The sequence below is a fragment of the Lissotriton vulgaris genome, chromosome 5, assembly GCF_964263255.1.
Source record: "Lissotriton vulgaris chromosome 5, aLisVul1.2, whole genome shotgun sequence".
NCBI classification, from domain to species: Eukaryota; Metazoa; Chordata; class Amphibia; order Caudata; family Salamandridae; genus Lissotriton; species Lissotriton vulgaris.
Genome location: NC_141693.1, coordinates 1,208,070,104 through 1,208,092,243, shown reverse-complemented (window position 1 = coordinate 1,208,092,243; position 22,140 = coordinate 1,208,070,104). Strand labels below are relative to the sequence as shown.

The following is a 22,140-nucleotide window of genomic DNA, read 5'->3' as shown; positions in this document are numbered from 1 at the left end:
GCAGGTAGCATTACATGCTCTAACTGTAATTTTTATCTCCTGAATTTCCAACCATATCCCCCCATTACGAAAAATTGTACTTCGCATACCCCTCACACTGCTCCTATTGCTGACAAATTTTTGTTCCTGAGTCTAAATTGTTGCTCACTCCCCAAACATACACTTGACATCTTTAATCTGATCCTGGAAGAACAGCTAGATGCTCTCTTTCTAACAGAAACATGGCTGCAGGACAGCTCAGGCCCTGATATAGCTACTGCTCTTCCCATCAATTACTCTATCCTGCGGAAAGATAGAGCACTGAAATCAGGGGGTGGCATTGCAATTATCGATAAAAACCACTTGAAATGTAGCTTCGACCCATTACACATTCCTGATTGTGAAGCTGCTGCATTTAAATTAACTTTAACTCCAAGCTTCACTCTATCAGGAATGCTGGTTTATCGTCCTCCAGGAAACCCTACTCAGTGGGCTACCACATTCGCCAACTTCATCACCCCGTTTCACATTAGTTCTAAAAACTTCTCTCTCATTGGAGATTTTAATCTTCATTTAGAAGACTCATCCAATAATACATGTATAAACTTAATAAATGACCTTGCTGCTCTCAATATTAAGCTGCTCAATTCCGGCCCCTCACATAAAGCAGGACATCTACTAGACCCTATATTCTCTAGCCTCTCCGAGGTGGTATGCTACCCTGCCATCCCTATATGCTGGTCAGATCACTTCTTAGCTAAATTTACCCTGGAGCTCCCCGCCCCAGGCACCACTCCTTTTTCCCCCAAAAAGACACCGAGAAGGAATTGAAAAAGCTTGACCTCTCTGCTTTAAACAAAGCTTTGGGTGAAAATTCCCCCCCAGAGGTTCTTGAAATAGAAATTGCAGCCGAATCCACACAAACCTGGCTTTCTAAGGCCGTTGACCTATGTCTGCCCATATCCAATAAAAAACTCAACAACCATCGACACCCGGCACCATTGTTTAATTATTCACTAAAAGCAGGAAAATCCAAATGTAAAGCACTTGAGAGGAAATGGCGTAAACATTACTCACCAGAGCAAAAAGCTATATATACACCAAGGCCAGAAATGAATATCATACCACCTGCATAAAAGTGAAAGCGGCTTATGTATCGAAAACCATAGTGGATGCCACCAACGTTCTAAAACGTTATTTACTATGGTTAAAGAGCTGGCTGGATCCCAAACAGTCGCAACTCCGCGACCTTTAAATAAATTGCAATGTGATAATCTTGCCCAGTTCTTCAATGGGAAAATTGAAAATATAATTTTAGAAATGAACAATTCCAACCCGGACGATATCACTCAAACTATCCCAGAGGACAAGACCATTACCACTTATCAAGATGATAAAGCCACCTCCCCTGCCTCCATGGACATCTTAGAGTGTTGCCCCCCCATGAGCATGGATGAATATAAAATCATCCTTGAAAACATGAAATCAGGCTCTCCTAATGATCCTGTCCCTATCAATATTTTGAAACAACTTGATCCCCCTCATCTGAAGGTGATTTTTAATACTCTCAATACCTCATTTTTACAATCCACAGTACCTGCTCCCTGGAAACAGGCAATGGTCACACCCCTCCTTAAAAAACCTATGGCTGACCCTGAAGTACTATCTAATTACAGACCTATTTCATTATTACCTTCCTTTTCAAAGATTCTGGAAAGACATGTCCATTTAATTTTAACGCACTTTACCAGAACCAATAACTCTCTTCACCCCTCCCAATCTGGTTTTCGGTCAGGGTACTCCACAGAGACCACATTACTGGGCATCACCGAAAATCTCAGAAAACATTTGGATGATGGTCAAACAGTCGCACCTATTTTATTAGACCTGAGTGCGGCTTTTGACACCATCTCGCACAAAATGCTAATACATACACTTAGAAATGCAGGTATATGTGGCACGGCACTGGAGTGGATAATCTCCTTTCTAGATAATCGCACTTTTCAAATCAGGTCTACCTCAGCCGGCTCAGAAACATATACCTCTTCTCATGGAGTCCCCCAAGGCTCAATCTTGAGCCCACTGCTTTTCAACCTTTATGTCAGACCGTTGGCGGACATAGATGATCAAGATGGATTGACCCTGTTTACTTACGCAGATGATTCCCAAATCATCTTCCCCCTCTCTGACTCCAATCCGCTTGCTCCGGCCCATCTCAAGCAAGGTCTCACCAACATCTCCAACTGGATGACTAAAAACCAGTTAAAATTGAATGGTGACAAGATGGAGGTTCTCATCTTGGGCAAACAAAAAGACCTTTGGGGACCTACCCATTGGCCTACCCAAATGGGAAACCTCCCTGAACCCACCAGCCACGTCCGGAATCTGGGCGTTACCGTGGACAACACACTTTCCATGCACCAACACACGGTTAAAGTAGCTGCACTATGCTTTACAATTCTTAAATGGCTCAAGAACATTCTATGGATGTCACCTGTTTCCACTCAAAAGACCGTAGTCAATGCTCTCATTACTTCAAGACTTGACTACGGCAATATCCTCTACCTTGGATCGAACAAGGCTGTGGTCCGCAGACTGCAGTTAATCCAGAATTCTGCTGCCAGATTGCTCTGTAGGGTCCCCAAAACCTCCAGCATCTCTGAACATTTACGTGATCTCCATCGGATCAGGGTAGAGAACCGTTTTAAGTTCAAAGCCCTGAGCTATTTGTTTAAAATAAAAGCAGGTACTGCACCTAAATATCTTCAAGCTTTAGTGCGTCCTTACGTACCAAACCGTCAACTCAGATCTGAAACCTCAGGAAATTTCTGCATACCCAGGGTTAAACTTTCCAGAATGGGAGGGAGATCTTTTTGCTACCTTGGCCGGTCCATCTGGAATGCGCTCCCTCTCTCCATTCGTAAAGAAACCAATTACATACGCTTCCGGAAAAACCTTAAAACATGGTTGTTTGATCAATAATTTCTGCTGAAGGTCATGTGTCACTTTTGATCTCCGTCCTGGCGCCGGCAAACCCTTTTTGGGTAGCTGAGCGCATTACAAATTTAAAAAATAAATAAAATAAATCTCTTAGAAGAGTTAGTGAGCTCCAGGCACTAACCATACATGAACCATTTTTACAAATTCACCAAAATAAAGTGGTTCTTAGGACTAACCCAACATTTTTACTCAAATTTGTTTCTGCTTTTCATCCCAACCATTCTGTTGAGTTACCTGTCTTTTCTCCTCAGCTGGACTCAGTAGCAGAATGTGCTCTTCAAACATTGAATGTAAAAAGAACAATACTTTATCAGATTGAAAGAACCAAACCTTTTAGGAAGACAAAACAACTTTGTTGCTTTTTCCCCCACCACATGAAAGAACCAAACCTTTTAGGAAGACAAAACAACTTTGTTGCTTTTTCCCCCACCACATAAGGGCAACCCCATTTCAAAAGCAGGTATTGCACGATGGATAGTTAAGTGCATGCAAATATGCTACCTTAAAGCTAAAAGCACCTTAACAGTTCCCCCTAGAGCGCATTCTACACACAAACTAGGGGCTTCCATTGCATTCTTAGGGAACATACCCTTAAATGACATTTGCAAAGCTGCAACATGGTCTACACCACACACATTCACAAAGCACTATTGTGTAGATGTGTTAGCAAAATAACAAGCTAATGTGGGCCAGGCTGTTTTAAGAACACTATTTCAAACAGATACAGGTTAGCCACTGCTTGGTAAAGAACTGCTATACAGTCTATGCTACCGCATATGATCTACAGCTCATATCCGTCCAACAGAAAATGCTACTTACCCAGTATGATTCTGTTCTTGGCATATAGAGCTGTAGATTCACATGCACCCACCCCCCTTTCCCGGTACCTTTACCTGTTGAAGTATGATCTTACTTAGATACACTATACATGGACATCACTTTCTACTCTTTCTAACTCCATCATCACCCTTACGGCAAAACAATCTTAGGATGGAGTCAATGCCCATGCACAGTTTCACCGAAAGGGGGAGTCACCTACCTCGTGACTACAAAGACTTCTTCGAAGAAAAACAAAGTGCAAACATCCGAGCCCAACACCAGATGGCAATCTATGCTAACACATATGAATCTACAGCTCTATATGCCAAGATCAGATGCATACTGGGTAAGTAGCATTTTCCTTAATCGTGACGCCCCCACATGCAACTAAGAAGTACTCAACTGAAATGTTCTACATTGAGTCCTATACTCCCATTTTCCTGATGCAACCTTATAAAATAATTTGTAGAGATTAAAGTGTTGTTGACCGCTCAAGAATCAGTCTTGGTCGCTGGTTACCGTGGTTGAGCCTAGCAGTGAACTGTTAAATCATATTTCATCCAGCTTCATTGTTCATGTTATAGGAAGCTGTTTAATTGTATATTTACATATGAAACTGTACTTTTAAGTTATTTATATGATCACTGGGGACAGGAAGCACTTTTTCCTGCAATTGTTTTATGTTTTCATTTGTATCTGTGTTGTTAGACCTGGCACCATTGGCGTGGGTCTCCCCTGTATTTTTGCCTTTACCTTCTGTGTTTTTGCTGTCAGTTGGACTCCGTTTTTGCTGGACTAGGTGCCTTGGGCACGTTGCCACTGCTGTTCAGTGCCAAAGGCAGTGCCAAAGGGCAAGTGCCCCTTTTGTAAATTATTGTTATTGATTGGTGATTCCATGATTAGAATATTTGATTTACTAGTCAGTCCCTAGTACAGTGCACTGTGTGTGCCCAGGGCCTGTAAATCAAATGCTACTAGTGGGCTGCAGCACTGATTGTGCAACCCACATAAGCAGCCTGGAAATGGAATTCTGGCTTGACATTGCAGAGCCTGTGTGCATTCTGGTATTAGCAGGTTGACTTGGCAAGTGCACAAACTTGCCAGTCGCTAACCTTCCCTTTTCTTACATGTTAGTCACCCCTAAGGTAGGCCCAAGGTACCCCTGTGGGCAGGGTGCTTTGTATGAGAAAGGTAGGACATGCCCTGATGTGTGCGGCATGTCCTGATAGGGAAATACTGCCAATTTTGTTTTTCACTATTGCCAGGTTATCTGTCCCCATAGGACAGAATGAGGAGTTTGCTTATAACAACTTATGAACATAACTACCCCTGGGAACAAGGTGGGGAAATAAAGTTTAGTATGCCTGAACTCTGAATATTAAAATGCATCTTTTAGTGAGGGTGACTTTTTACATTCTGTGTTTAAAAATACCACTTTTAGAAAGTTGGCATTTTCTTGCTTAGCCATCCAGTGTGCCTCTGCTAGGTTTGTATATTGCATTTCTGGCTTTGGGTGACAGGGGCTGGGGAGGAGCAGTGACTCCAGAGAGCCTGATGAGTCAGGGCTGAGCTGAATAGACCTGGGCTGCATTTAGAGTAGGAGGAGATTTTCTTTCACCTGAATGGGCCTGGTCTACCTCCACAATGTTGTTTCCACCTCCTGCCATGAAGGTGCACCAGTGAGAACCAAACTGGTTTTGGCTGGGTATAGACAGTCTTTGCCTTCAGATAACAAAGGATTTTTGTGTATAAAAAGTGGGGCCCAGACCCCAGACTTTTTGATCACGTCTGGGAAATCAAGAGGCCCCTTTCCCGAGGAGAAGAGCTGGAGAAGGAATACTGCCCCTGTGCTTGCTGTCTGGGGTTGGCCTGCAGTGGCGACTTGCTGCCAAGGAAAGGAGAAAGTACTTTGCTGTTTGCTGTGTCCCTTACTTGAGGAAGATCTCCAAAGACTTGAAACTGAGCTTGCCTCCTGATCTGAAGTCTCAGAGACACACAGACTTCACCACCAACTCCCCTGAATTGCCTTGCTTGTGAGTTCTGGTGCCTGCTGTTGTTTTGGGCCTCTAGAGAACTGTTTTCCGCTGGGAGATGGAAAATCAATGCAACTTCAAGAAGCGAGACGCATCCGCACCTGTTCCTAATGCATCGCCGAATAAACCGTCACAGTGCCTGCCATGGCTTGAGAAATCGCTGCACGCTGCATACGAGATCACACCACAGATTTAGACGCAAGGCCTCCTGTGCGGTTGCAAGAGTTCACGCATCGTCCCGGATCGTGGCAATTCATCGAGGCTTCAAGTCTGTCGCATCGTTGAGGGACACAGTAAGAAGCCAACATATCACCTCCCCATGCAGTAAGAAACCGACGCATAACCTCCTCTCCGGTAAGGAACCAACGCATAACCTCCCCAGCACTGCAGTAAGAACCATTGTATCACCTCCCCCGGAGCAAGGAACCAACGCATCCTCTTCCCTGAGTGTAAGGAACCGACGCATCACTTTCTCTGCAGTCTGTTTTGTTTGTTTCTATGACACATCCCAGGTACTTTGTGAGAAAAGTGTTGTATCTGCAATTTGCTTTGAACTGAACTATTTATACCATCTAAAAGTCATATTTTCATTACTGTATTGTGGATTTTTGTTGTTTGGTCTTGTTTTAGTTTAGATAAAGATTACTTATTTGTATTAGTGTTTTCACTGTATTACTGTATGTGTTCACAAATGCTTTACATACTGCCTCTGAGATAAGCCTGTCTGCTCATGCCAAGCTTCCAAGGGGGTGAGCAGGGGTTATTTGAGAAGTGTATCCCCCTTACCTTGACTAGAAGCAAGGGTCCCTATTTGGAGAAAGGTACTTACATCTGCCAACTCGAGACCCCCATTTCTAACGTGTCAAATAATATTGTTTATTAAATCCCTATTTGCACATATGGAGTTTGCTTTTTGTGAATTGGTGTAAATCCTTTCAGTGGCATTCAGATATCTAATGTAAAGAAATATAGATATCTGGGGACGCGAGTAGTTGCAGTGGACTCGAGGTTCCTTCAAAAATTTGATTGGCTTCCAACACTTCAACCACAAAGAGTTGGCAGTCATCTTGGGACTCAGCCTGAAGGTGAATCCCAGGAAAAAGTTAAAAAAGGGGGCAGGGTAGAATGTCCATGACCCCGAAGATATGGTGAGGAAGGGGGTCCTTCAGGGACCCTGCTCGAGGTAAAAAGCATTAAAAAATATATATATTATGCCATTGACTCGCATGAGGATCCTCTGATCCGTGGTGAGATTAATGAAAAACGGGTGGGCCAGGTCCCAGGGGTATGTGATAAATATAGAAACAATCGCAATGGACCGCACACCGCTAGCCCCTCCTCCAGATCGCCCCTAGGGACTCTGGTACATGGAGTTCTTGAGTCGTTTACTCCAGTGGGTGCAAGTAGGTACTTGTTGAACTGATGATCTCTAGACCCGATACATGTACCGGGTTTTTGGATATCGCCCGAGACATGGCACGGGTTTCGGGATAACTTCCCTCATCAGTAGAGAAAATAGTTTGGGGCAGAGGCGCACCCGCTGATTCTTACTTCATGGACCACAATGCTTTGGGTAACATGCTGATAGGGCGGTACCGGACCTGAGAACACTTTTTTGGCAGCCTACGCAGCAACCCTACACACATGCCTAATCCCTGCTGATGAGAGGTAACAACCTCGAAACACGTGTCCAGGGATGGCCAACGCGACAGTGATTTTTCTTCGAGACTCTGGCAGAGGCGCACCCGCTGATGCTTACTTCATGGACCACAATGCTTTGGGGTAACACGCTGATAGGACGAGCAGTGTGCGACCATTGGATTTTCATGTGATAATTATAGGAGGGGTGCACAGGACCCCCCTCCCTAGGCTATTTAATGCCCCGGGGACCTTTACCCCCCAGGGCATATTTTTTATTATTTTATTTAAATGTTTTTATTAATACAGCGAAATCATGTGCATTAGCAGGACAGTACACATGGGTCACGAGCCAGACCGTCAGCAAACAAATGTATACATTACTAGCAGCCGTCCCGACGTTGTCTGGGAGCAAAAGGCTGCTCCTGGGCCCCCGCCCGCCCTGATGTTAAGGCTGCTTTAGTGTCCCCGCCCGCCCTGACGTTAAGGCTGCTTCAGGTCCCCCGCCCGCCCCGACCCGCTCGCACCGGCGTTAAGGGTGCTTCAGGCCCCTGCCCGCCCCAACGTTGTCATTGTGTCTCCCGTTGCGCACCTGCGGGTGCTCGCTTCCTCCTGGTGCTCTGTCGGCAGCTTAGACATGGCTCTTGAGCTGCTTTGGCAACAGAAAGTGTAGAGTATCCTCAGGATGTGGGTGGAAGTCAGGCCACTGAATTGCATCACTCGGTAGCCAGATGTACCCAAATTAGCATGCAAGGCTTTCACTGCTGCGGTACCCGCAAAGAGGCATGAGCAGTGGCAGTCTTTCTTACCTGATCTTGAGTTCACCGCTCTTCCGCCCCTCACTGGTTGTCACTGCTCCTCCCCACTTGTCCGCCACTCCTCACCACTCCTCCCCGCCTGTCCGTCACTCCTCCCCGCGCTCACGTCCCCCACTCTTCCTCTTGCTCCTGTACGCCGCTCCTCCCCGCGCTCCTGGTGTCAGCACTCACGTCGTGGCCGGCGCTTCTTCCAAGGGACTACTTTTTTTTATATAAAATTTTTTAAATAACGTATATTTGTTTTTTTAATATAGCCTATGTCCATCAGCTTGCCCTGACTTTTTCAAAGATGTATTGGGTGTTTGGATTGGTGGTGTAGTTTTCGAGTTTACCTGGCTCAAAGGACACACTTCTCTCTTTATAATAGTAGTATAGATAGACATTCTGCACTTTCTGTACGGTTATGCACTGCCAACTCCACCATTGGGGACACCACAATATCTCCTCGATATTTATTCCAGTTCGACCATTTTCGGTCCCATTTCTTGGGGCACCCCCTTGCCACAAATACTTCAGTTTCAGCCAGCATGCACCTATCAAGCTCTTTCGCCCACATGTGGACGCTTGGTGCGATGGTACTCCCCCACCCTCTCGCTATTTCCCGTTTAACCTTATATATATATATATATATATATATATATATATATATATATATATATATATATATATATATATATATGTATATATAAGGATGAATGGCTGGTGCTTTTGCAGGAGAGTGCCCGCTTTCCCGAAATTGATAGCAACAAAGCGGGGCAGGTGACTACAGTTATCCGTATCTACCCACTTGGGAAAAACGTTGTTTTATTTAAGAAATGATGAGCACACCCACTGTGCTTTCATTTCTTTTGAACAACATGCCACAGAAGAAGGTACAGTGAGTTTCCCGAAACGCGTCTGGCTTATACACTGCTTGATGCGAGTTGCTTGCCTGCTGCCAATAAAAATATGAGAGAAATATATGTTTCCTGTGGCCTCAGTCGAAAGGATAAACCTGCATTTTGTGGATTGATGACGGCTGACCTCAGTCGTGACAAGAGGCCCACCGCTGAAGTGCAGGTCCTACCAAGTGCCGCTGTGGTGTTTGGACATGAAGGAAGGATGAATGGCTGGCACTTTTGCAGGAGAGTGCCTGCTTGCCACAAATTGACAGCAACAAAGCGGGGAAGGTGACTACAGTTGTTCGTGTCTACCCACTTGGGAAAAAGTTTTTTTATTAAAGAAATGATGAGCACACCCACGGAGAACGCAGCGCACTAAGATATCCAGAAGGCCATGCTGTTGGCACATTGAGCCTATAAAAGTCTTGTTGTAAAAAACTGATAATGCACCGCAAAAGGTAAATTTGGATCCTCAAGCACTGGTGAATAGTAATTTGCTTTCGTAGAGTTATGTAAAATTTCTGCAACTTTATGTCAAGTAAAATCTGTTATATGCTATATATTTTAGCGTGAAATATGCCTTGCATCACTTTTAGATACAAGAACGCATTTCTGGTCTTAAAAAGGTGTAAAAACCAAAAGTTGTGTTGTTCCAGTGTGTTTGCAGTGAGGTGCTTTCACAGTAAATAATTGCATGTTGTGATGTAATTTCTTATAACAAGTATAATGCTAAATTACGCTGGTATAATTTGAATGTCCAGGCATAAACACAATCCTCTCCTTCACTTTCTAAAACTAGAGTAATGCCTGAAGATGTATTTGCAAAGTAGTGATAAACACTTGATGTGAACCATTTTATAATAATTCTGTGCATATTCCGTTTCTAGAACCTTTAATAGAAAACTAATATTTGGACTTTGACTTTTTCCAGGAGGTGGAGAGACTACAATAAGACAAAGTCAAGATGAAGATTATGTAAAATATGTTCAGAAATCCCTTCCATGCAAATCTTCTATAGAAAAAGCCCACGTGAAGATGATCCCAGCATCTAAAATGGCCACAACTGGCAGGTTTCAGCTCCTGTCAGAAACTCAAGGGGATCTAGGAGTTCAATCATTTAGTAATTGTGAAACAAGTGTTGGTACCAAGAACCATTCAAGTGTATGTCAAGAAACCCTCAGAGGTGAGGTGTCTCAGAAACATAATGTTTGTGAGAGTAATTTGTGGAACACTCAGGCTTATGAAAGTCATGCATTTACACATAAAAACTGGGGATCTTATACCAAATTGCCAGATAGCGAGAAAGGTTTACACCAGAACTTCAGCTTTACTGAACAACAAAGAGTACAAGACCAAATACCCCTGGAGAATCTTCATTATCAATGTAAAGAATGTGACAAAAGCTTCAGCCACAAGGGACATCTCATATGTCACGAGAGGACACATTCCAGACAAAGACCATATCAATGTACTGAATGTGAGAAAAGCTTCAGTCAAAAACATCACCTTGTTGGACACCAAAGAACACATTTGGGAGGGAAACCTTTTCAGTGTACCAAATGTCATAAAATATTCAGTTGGAGGGAAAGTCTTCATAGGCATTACAAAACACATACAGGGGAAAGGCCTCATCATTGTGTTAAATGCAACAAACGTTTCAGTCGAAGAGAAGGTCTTATTAGACACCTAAAAACACACATGAACAATAATCCTACATTAATTCCACCAACATAATCTACTTTATGAGCACCCTTAGCTTCCTGCTTTTTCTATTTTTTGCTGTTCTTGAAGTAGTAGCGCTATACAGAGGAACCTGGTGGGTTATATTTCTTTCCTCAACTAAATTCATGTGAACGTTCTTAAAGAGCAAGGGTGATCCGGGAGCCAGACAACATATATACTTACCAAGAAATGTAGGTAAGTATTTCAATTTATAAAATGTACACATTTGCACAAGTATAATTTATAGTTTGATTTATCCTTAGCAGGAATAATCAAGTTAGAATATGATGTGTTAAAAATTCCAAATTATGGGTGAGCAGCCAAGCCATGTTAGGCACAAGTGGCTGTTTTAGCACCTACTGGAATAAAAGGCAAACTCTGCTGAGCAAGTATTTATTTTAACCAGCTTTTCCATACTTATCACTGTATACAAAACCCAAATCAGAAAACTGTCTAATCAATCCAACCACACAATGTCATTTAAATAGCGCTACCTCTGTTTAACTTAAATGACATCATACATCTTCACATCTGCGGATCAGTAAAGGCATACCACATAAAACTAGAAGACACAATCCTAGAGAAGAAACATCTCCTTGTGGTAACTGACATCTGGTTCCACCACACTTCTCACTTCTCACACCATCTAACCAAAGGATTTCTCTATCCTTCGTCTTGACCATACAGACAGAACAGCAGTGTTATCACTCTAATCCTCAAATCTCTATGCTTTTCCTGACTATAAAGACAGAATAGGAGTGGGAAATTTCTGGTCCTCAAAACTCTATACCTTGTAAACAAACTGCATGCACTTTTGTCAAACTTTATATTAGGGATATTCAAAAAGATACCCACTAAATCGGCAATATCAGTTGTATCCAACACTTCTATAGAGAACATGATGTAAAACAATGTATTTGTACCACCGTACCGCCCATCTCTCGCAGCTGAAATCGTACTCTGAGACTTGAACTTCCAGAAGGAGAGTGAGATGTTGTACTAGCGTCAGTTTAACTCAGTATTGCAACACACCTCTCTATTTAAAAGAGTAGTTTTAATAGCTCTTGAGAAAACACAGACTTTGGAGTTCATATGATGTTACTATTACTAGTAGAAATATGAAAGTCCTTTCAGGCCCTTTTGCACAGAGTATAATATGTTCAGTTTTTTCCTTTTTCTCTACATTTTGGTATTCACTGATTGTCTGACCTGATGTTTCCTCAAAGAATTTCTTCCATGTGAAGCCCTAAGCAATCACGAGGCTCAATGGATATAGGATTTTTACGTTCATATTTTTCCTGCACCTTTTCTGGCATCAGTTGAGAATAAGATAACACAAATGTTTGTAACTTGATATGTCATTGTGTCTGGATGGTAACACTGAGGCTTTGAAGCCATAACATAGCTTCCGCATTGTCAGTTGCTGATCAGTTGCCTCTTGCTGTGTACAATCATTATGCCATGAAACAAAATCAAACTCAAACATAGGGCCGGAGAATATTTTGAGAGATGTGTAATAGATTAGCACATCTTTCCTAAAATTTTAGTAAGCCAGGTGTGTGCAATTTGCCCTTCCTGCAGGGTCACCCGAGATTTATTTTGCTTTTTTATTGAACCCTATTTTTGTTGACTGTAGAACTCTGTGCACTTTACCCCTGGTAACCAGTGGCAACGTGTTTGTGCTCTCCCTGTAAAACATGGTAAAAGTGATATACACCTAATTAGCACAATTAACTTTCATATAAGTCCCTAATAAATGGGACTATATGTACCCGGGGCCTGTAAATTAAATGCTACCCATGAGCTGCAGTACTAATTGTTCCGCCAACTACTCGCAAGATGCATTTGCTATCAAAAAGGGCTTGGATCCCATCACGCTTGGAGCCGCCCATTGCTTACCATTTGTTGGCTTCAGCGGCACTCTCCTTAAATGGCCAGCAAAGTCCTAATGTCCCTTCCATAGAGCATGGCACAAACACAGATTGAGTCAGCTTAATCAGTGCATGCCCGCTGCTTTTGACACAATTAAGGTCTTATTTCTTACCCCCACCCGCTCCATCACAGGTTCGCCAATATTTGCGCTGCCTCCTCATGCACAGAGGTTTCTTGCCAACAACTTTCTTTGGTTGCACCTACCAACATGCTGAAAGTGCTTGATATTATACGGATTTCTTGACAATTGGTGTTTTTATGTCACATAACCATATCTGCCAACTTACAAATCAATATCACCGTGTGAGGAGGGGCGCGGGGCCTCATGCCAAAAGCTACCAAAGAGGCACTCTGCCCCTCATTAAGCCCCCCATCCCCTGCCCTCCCTCCAAAAAAAGGGTCAGCGAGGCTGCTGCCAATGGCTTGGGGTGTTTTTACGCCTCTAAATGGGCATCAGCTGGTTGCTGCCTCTAAAAACGAGCTGGAAAGTCACTATTTACAGTGATTTTCATCTCGTTTCCTTGCCACCATGTGAGTTTGGCTCCTCACCGGGTGACTTTGTGAAGGGAGCCCAAATAGTTTGACATACAGTGGCGCTGTGTGAGTTGGCAGGTCTGCATAACAAAGGTGGGATACTTCTCACTGATCTGTCTCCCACTTCTTTTGCTGCCTTGCCATGTTTTCCGTCTCTAATTGTCTAGTTGTTATGATGCCGACTCGATGTTGCGCTGTGTGGTACCCTACTCTTCCTGGGGCCTTATTACAATAAGTGCCCCGGGGGTGCAATGGGCCCTTGTGCCCGCTTTGCGCCCCCCCCCCCCCCCCCGGGGCACTTTGGTATTATAGAAGGGTCGCAAACGCTTGTGCATCCCTTTTATAATATCAATAGCGCTGGCGCTTTTAAAGTGTCAGCACTACCTTCACAGGGTGTTCCCTTATTTGCATAGTGGCGTGCCCTATTCATATGATGGAATTCCTTTGACTCTGCACCAGCGCCATTTTACAGATGCTGGCGCAGAGTCAAAACAGCCCTCAGGAGGCACACTGTCAGTGCACTCCCTGAGAGCAGCCCTCTGCAGGGGGGATGTCCCCTTGCAGCTACCCTGTGTATTCACATGTATGTGCTGCCCCCAGGGCAGCGCAAGTTTGCTGCTGCATCCAGGGTAGCGCATACATCATAATAGGGCGCATTGTGATTGTTTGCACCCTGCCCACCTTATAAAAGGTGTGCCAGGCGCAGACAATCACAATGCATAATACTGCCCCTGTTTTTTTGTTATCATGAGAAGCTGTGTCTTCTAAATCATCAAGGCAGAATGAGCCTAACAAAAGAGTTCTACAAAAAATTGGTGACAGTCCTGTGAAAGCCACTGAGGGCACAGGTGCTGTGCTGTTAACAGCTCATTCCTTGCCAAGAGATGCTTCTGGTGATTGTCTGAACTGCCACCTGACAGTGGGTTACAAAACTTAAACAAAGCTTACTTCATTGGCAAAAGGCAGGAATTTTAAAAGGCAAGGCAACAAGACATTCCAGATGCAAACTTCCTAAATGGTGTGTTGTGAAAGCAGATGCCTGGCAGCCGGGGAGGGATCTGCTAAAATGTGCAACAACATGCTCAAATGTCTTCCAGCAGACTCTTGAAACACATTTTCGTATGGTACAGCAGGTTTAATTCTGAAGCTTTTTTTAAACAATGTAAGGAACCAGATAATAAGGGTGTGTTTTGAAGAACAGTTCTTATGGCAGTGGTATATGCTTATACTTAAGAGGTAAGAAATGTAAAAAGCTGTTGTAGCCATGCAGTTCCCAAAGTGAACATAAAGGCTCCTCTCTAAAGTATGTTCCAAATGTGCCAAGACTATTATTAATCACACAGTTTTGCAATTAGATTTAAATAGCACTCCATACTCGTGCCACTTAGCACCTTAGTTATTCTGTAAATTTTAAACAATGAGTGAATACCTCTGGTATAAATATGGGCTTTGACTCTTCCCTGGTCGTAAAAATGAATGCATTGAAGTGGAATTATTAAACAATTGTTTTCGTTGGTTTTTTAATGCTCTCAGTAAGCTTTTCAAGTATAAAATCAAAAGTGTGCCAAGCGTGTCCTAGCTAATAATTTGTCTTTAATTTTTCTTTTTTTTTTAAAGAAAAACATCTCGCTTTAATTTCTGGCTACTGCTTATAATAGATACTCAATTATATACTGCTGGCATTGGGTGGTTTCTGTGGGCTATACGCACAAGGTAGCCGACACACAAAAACTATGTTAAGCTATAGCACGTTCAACTCTCAGAAGGTATTATGCTTGCATGGTTAGCAAAGATGTTACAATAAATAGGTTCACGTTGCAAGTCAACAAGATACTTGTCTTGAGCACTATCATTTCAATGGTATATGCTTTAATAGGTCATTTGTTGCAAAACCAATACTACATATCCTAAAATGCACTTATAAGAAAGCACAGTACTGAAAATCGGTATTGTGCCAACCATGGGGGTTCTGCCATACTACCTACTAGCACAAATACAAATGACTACTGTCAAAAATAAATACAAATGAAATAAAGAATCTTTCCACTGAACATATTTATTCGAATTAAAGCATGTGCCAAGCAGGGTGAATATCGGTAAATGACAAGAGCGGATCATTTTTAACAGTGGGAAGAGCTGTAGTGAAACTTAAAAATGCAGAAATGGAGCACCTGAGAGAGAAGAAAGGAAGATATCTACGTTACTAGATTCACTTTTTAGATGTCTAGTTTTTTGCCTTGCGTGGCGCCTTCAGGGCAGCACTTCCCCAGCAATGTGAAAGTATAAAGTTCAACCCTTTTTAGGTCTCGCCTGCCAACTGCACATGTGCTGTTGCTGCAAGACGTATTGTTTACTGTAAAGGGCTTGGAGCTGGTCCATTGCTTACCATTCGTTGGCTTTATTGTCACTCCTATTTGATGCCTCTTAATTGACAAGCACTTGCTGATATCACTTCCTGTTCTTTCGTTTGGTGCATGGGCCAAGTCCTTCCCCTCTCCATCCACTGCTTGCTGTGATTCAGGGACTATTTTCTTTATTTTTGCCCCCCTAGTGACCCTGTTGCTTAGTCCCCTCCCACCCCTCATCAGTTTTGCTTCTTCCACTACCACCCCTCTGTGTTGCTTCTTTTCGCCACACCCAACCTCCCTTTGTCTGTGTGACCCCCTCACCTTCCAAAGAAATTTTAAAAAGCTCTAGACAAGACCAGCAATAGCCTCGTGACTGAGCTTTCTTTTACCATGCTGTATTTTAGCCATGCTTTTAGCCATGCTGCACAACATGGCAAAGACTATATCCTTTGCATAGGTGAGACCTATTGGCTTTGCAAATGCTTTTTAATACTTATATGTAGCTCCTAATATAGGAAGTTAAAATTCCATAGGGAAGGGTGCATAGTATTTTAAAAGTAGGACATGTATATTTAATGTTTTACATGTCTTTGTAGTGAAAAACGTTCACTGTGGCAAGGTTGGTTCTCCCAAAGGTTAAGACTGGTTTACAGCATTACACTGAATAAGCACTAAATGTAGTTTGGTAGTAGATAGAAAAATTGTTTAACTACATATTTTGATGGAAATTTAAAATCCAACATAATGGTCAGATTTTATATTTGTATTTTGCAAATGACACTTTGAGAAGGTTGTCATTTTTCTGTCTAAAACCTAAAAGGCTTTCCTGACCATGGCCAGCTGTCAACTAAATCCTGATGGCTCCCCTGTGGTGAAATGTGTGTGGCTTATAGACAGTAGGCAAAGGCTTTGGGTGTGGGGAGGGGGAGGGGGAGAGGGGGCTCCCACAGGATGGCCTGGGCGCTCTGCTAGCCTCTTCCTCAGCTTCAAAGGCCTTCCTTCATTTTGTCACTTTAGTCAGGCTGGCTCCAACTCCAGTGGGAGGTGAGGGGCTGACCAGAACTGGTTTAGGGGGTGGACAAAGGCTTACCGTCCACCCAGTGGCTGGAACTGAGCATAAAAGTGGACCCCACAGACCTCCCCTCAGAGTGCTCCCGGATCTGTTAAGAATCTAAAGCACTGCCTTGCTGTCTGAGGAACCTGATGGAAGACTGGATCTGCTTGCCTTGAACCCATGACCCCAGATGTGACTTTAAGGGTCAGTTGGCTGACTTGCTCTTTAAGGTACAGGGACACAACATGCTTCCAGAGACCTCTGGCCCTGCAACTGCCCAGTTGACCACATCGAACTGGACCTGTCCTGGATCCTACTGTTGGCCTATGTTGGAGTGAGTCCTAACCCCCAAATGGTGTTTCCTAGGTCCTGGACCCTTAGCTGTTGTTAGAATGCACTCATTCTATCACCCAAACTTCGAGAAGTAGAACTTTGAAACATTGTACCAACTTCCTGCCTGGAGAATCAACATAGATTGGGGTCTCCATCATAGCCCCATCTGTTGACATCGAACCGTCGGTCGGACTTGACTTGCAAGTTTGCCCGCTGAAGGAGATACAACTTCCAGAGACATTTCTGTGTCAGAACGTAGAGGACTTCACCTGGATTGACACCATGCAGCATCGAATTAGCGTCTGGGTCTCCTGGACATGGATTTCACCCGCTTAGAGCCTTGCCTTCGCGTACACCGCACTGAGACCCCGCTATTCAGCAAACCATTAAATCTGCATCGAAATAAGCTTGCAGCCTGCCCTGGTGACGCTTTTTCTCCATAAAACTTTCTAAATCAGACAGTAAACTGTCCACTGGGACAACCCTGCATCTGTGTCTGATCCATGCTCCATTGCGGTCCACCATTTCTGACTGTGACCTGGTCCAGTGCAACCAGGTACCTGCGGTTGGCGCCTTGTAGTGATATTTTTAATTCAGTTTTTAAACATATATATCTCCAGTTCTACTTATTGGATTGTTGTTGTGTTGATGTTATTTTATGTACTACAAAAATCTCTACTCTAAAATCCAACATAATGGTCAGATTTTATATTTGTATTTTGCAAATGACACTTTGAGAAGGTTGTCATTTTTCTGCCTAAAACCTAAAAGGCTTTCCTGACCATGGCCAGCTGTCAACTAAATCCTGATGGCTCCCCTGTGGTGAAATGTGTGTGGCTTCCAGACAGTAGACAAAGGACTTTGGGTGTGGGGAGGGGGTATCCCACAGAATGGCCTGGGCACTATGCTAGCCTCTTCCTCAGCTTCAAAGGCCTTACTTCCTTTTGTCACTTTAGTCAGGCTGGCTCCAACTCCAGTGGGAGGTGAGGGGCTGACCAGAACTGGTTTAAGGGGTGGACAAAGGCTTACCGTCCACCCACTGGCTGGAACTGAGCATAAAAGTGGACCCCACAGACCTACCCTCAGAGTGCTCCCGGATCTGTTAAGAATCTAAAGCACTGCCTTGCTGTCTGAGGAACCTGATGGAAGACTGGATCTGCTTGCCTTGAACCCATGACCCCAGATGTGACTTTAAGGGTCAGTTGGCTGACTTGCTCTTTAAGGTACAGGGACACAACATGCTTCCAGAGACCTCTGGCCCTGCAACTGCCCAGTTGACCACATCGAACTGGACCTGTCCTGGATCCTACTGTTGGCCTATGTTGGAGTGAGTCCTAACCCCCAAATGGTGTTTCCTAGGTCCTGGACCCTTAGCTGTTGTTAGAAAGCACTCATTCTATCACCCAAACTGCGAGAAGTAGAACTGTGAAACATTTTACCAAGTTCCTGCCTGGAGAATCAACAGATTCTAACCCATCTGTTGACATCGAACCGTCGGTCGGACTTGACTTGCAAGTTTGCCCGCTGAAGGAGAAACAACTTCTAGAGACGTTTCTGTGTCAGAACATAGAGTACTTCACCTGGATTGACACCATGCAGCATCTGATTAGCGTCTGAGTCTCCTGGACATGGATTTCACCCGCTCAGAGCCTTGCCTTCGCGTACACCGCACTGGGACCCCGCTATTCAGCAAACCATTAAATCTGCATCGAAATAAGCTTGCAGCCTGCCCTGGTGACGCTTTTTCTCCATAAAACTTTCTAAATAAGAAAGTAAACTTTCCACTGGGACAAACCTGGTCTCTGTGTCTGATCCATGCTCCATTGCGGTCCACCATTTCTGACTGTGACCTGGTCCAGTGCAACCAGGTACCTGCGGTTGGCACCTTGTAGTGCTATTTTTAATTCAGTTTTTAAAAATATATATCTCCAGTTCTACTTATTGGATTTTTGTTGTGTTGGTGTCATTTTATTAACTACAAAATTCTCTACTCTAAATTGGTTTGCAATTTTTTTCTTATGTTGTGTTTTCACTTATTACTGTTTGAGTGCTACATTCATACTTTACACATTGACTCTACGTTAAGCTTGACTGCATCATGGCAAGCTACTAGAGGGAAAGCACTGGTTGATTTAGTGACTTTAGTAGTTCACCTTGCCCGGGATTATGATTATTTGTGGTCTGTGCTTCTCCCATCCCCTCCACTAATACTCCAATATCTTACAATGTTTAACATAAACCTTTGTCCTGACCTGCCTAGGTTTTGTTCAGATCTGAAATTTTTAAAACACCTTTCCATATCTTTTTCCATACTCATTCTTGATCAGAGATCAGAGCTAAGGCTTAGAAGATAGTACAGCCTAGCTTGAAGGCACAGCATTTGGCCAACGGGAGCCAGTGTAGGCTCTTCATAAGGGGTTTGACGTGATGTTGCATTGGCTGATGGGCAATCAGACTTGCCAACTGTTTTTGCACTAACTGTAGACGATGTACTTGGTAAGCCGGGATACCGGCATATAGTGAGTTAGCATAATCAATGCGTGAGATTACCAGTGCTAATACGACCAGAGTCAAAGTCTCAGTGGTCAAGAATCTGCTAATCTTGCAGATTCTTCGGAGGTGGTAAAAACAGGAGAAGACCACTGTGCTGATTTGGGCCTTCATGGATAAGTCACTGCTGATCAAAACCCCCGGGCTCTTGACAGAGCTACTGGGGAGTGGAGGGCTGCCTAACATCGGGGGCCAAAAGTTGGAATTCCATGGGATGGCAGTTCCTCCTGTGAGGATGAGCTTAGTTTTATCAGGGTTCAATTTCAGGTGATTATCATTCATCCATTCGCTGATAAAACTCATAATGGATTGGAAGTTTGTCACTGAAGAGGTGGAAGAGTTAATGCCAAACACTAACTGTAGGTCGTCAGCGTAGTTAAAAGTTTCAACAATTTTTCCCCATAGGAACCGTATCAAGAGCAAAAGATATAAATTAAACAAAAGGGGCGGAAGGGAAGACCCTTGGGGAACTCCAAAGGTCAATTTCATTTTTGTGAGACGAGAATCGAGTGAGACATACTGCATGGAATCGGTCGCTAAGGTAGGAAGAAATCCATTTTCGTGCCAGGCCCTGGATCCCGGCGTTACCGACACGGTCGATCAGGAAACCATGATCGACGTGTCAAACGTGGCCAATAGATCCAGGGGTTCCAGAGCCTGGGTGAGGCCTTTGTCAGCTCCCCCTCTGAGCTCATCCATGACCGCAAGAATGACAGACTCGGTTGAGTGGGCAGGTCTGAATCTCGCCTGGCGAGAGTCCAGGAAGTGAGATTGTTTGATAAAAGAACAAAGGCAGTCTTCAACACGAGCTTCTAAGATTTTACCTAAGTAAGGCAGCAGAGAGATCGGACGATAATTGCAGAGAGTCAGAGGATCGAATTAGGCTTCTTGAGGATGGGAACAATTTCAGCAGTTTTATCGGGGCCGGGGACAATACCCAATTTAAGGGAGGTGTTGAGAAATAAAAGGGGAGGATCCGTGGAGGTAAGGAAAGCTTCATGTAGGATATGAGGCGGGCAGCAGTCGGTGGGGGAGCAAGAGCTGACTCTTTTAATTAGAATGAAGAACTTTTCCTTAGAGATTAAGGGAAATTGATCTAGGAAAACCGAGTTGTAGCATCGATCAGGCAGTGGCAGTGAAGAAATGAGAGGAGAGATACTCGCCTTGATAGAGGCAATTTTCTCTGTGAAGTAAGAGTTAAGAGAGTCACATAGAGCCTGCGATGGAACAAGTTTCATGGTGACTCTATCTGGGTTGGTGAGTTCATCCACTATAGAAAAGATATCTTTGGACTTGTTGGCCGAATTAGTGATTTTTGAGGAAAAATAGTTTACTTTGGTTTGAAGAATGGCTTTTTTATATTCTTTTAATTGGGTTGCATAAAGAACTTTTTTCTCCGGGGAGTAATCTTGCCTCCACCAGCGTTCGGCTTGTCGTAATGCCAGTTTTTTCAATTTCAGGTTATTGGAAAACCAACGATGGTATCATGAAGTAGCTTTATTCTGATTTTCTTAAGAGGGGCGAGTTGATCGCTTGCAGATTTGAACTATATTTCAATATTTTTATCCTGAGTGTCAAGGGATTCCTCTGCCATCAGAGCAGTGGCAGTTAGTAGTGCGCAGAAATCGCTAATGTTAACGCGGTTCCAGTTTCTGGCCAAATGGTTTCTTTCCTGTAGATTTTTAGGCAGAGAAATGCTAGATGTCGTAAAAGAGATAATATGGGGGTCCGACCAGGTACACGGGGAGATAGTAAGTTTGGAAATTTCTAGATTAGAGGACCAGACTTGATCTAAAGTGTGTCCCTTTATGTGGGTGGCTACATGTTGAACACAGTTCATTCCGGAAAGGAGGTCAGGGAATTCTAAGGGATCAGTGCTTTCCCGTGCATCACTGGGCCAATAATTAAAATCTCCAATTATAAGGAGTCTGGCATGATTAATATCTAAGTCTGAGATCATTTCGCCCAACAGTTGGGAAATGTGGGCATATGATAGGGAGGTCTGTAAATTAAGCAGCAAATAAAAGGAGACTGGGATGATTCAAATTTCAATATTAAAATTTCAACTTACGAGATGCCTGCAATCCCCAGTGCAGTAAACTGAAATTTCTGGTTTATAATAGCTGCACCCCCACCCCCAGCTTTATCCGAGGAACTGTTTGACTGAAGAATGTAATAATTATTGGGGACTGCTGCCAAGATATCGGGGGCAGATTCATCAGAGAGCCACGTTTCTGAGAGTAGGAGGATGTCTGGTTTGTCCGAATCAATAATCTGAAATAATTCGAGTTGGTGTTTTACCATTGAGCGAGTGTTCATATAACTAATTGTGATATCCTTCGCCTCAGGAGTAGTAGTAACTAAGGGGGGCTTGTTGTATGTATAGGTTTCCCCAGAATCAGTGGTTCCTAACATAGTATCCCCACATGTCGAGATCCCTAACTCATCGAGGGTAGTCAGGATCTTGGGGTTCATCGTCCAAGTCCCCTGTAGTTGTCT

General features: G+C 43.6%; 1 protein-coding gene across 3 annotated transcripts in view; it reads left to right on the top strand.

Moving 5' to 3' along the window:
- Positions 1-15,182, top strand: part of LOC147712286 (uncharacterized) — an 88,698-nt gene extending 73,516 nt beyond the window's left edge. For all 3 annotated transcript variants that reach the window (XM_086923017.1, XM_086923016.1, XM_086923015.1), the window contains one exon: positions 10,100-15,182. In XM_086923017.1, coding sequence (XP_086779143.1) covers positions 10,100-10,902 — 803 coding nt within the window. In that variant the 3' untranslated portion in view covers positions 10,903-15,182. The remainder of the gene's footprint in view (positions 1-10,099) is intronic.
- Positions 15,183-22,140: the final 6,958 nt, after the last annotated feature.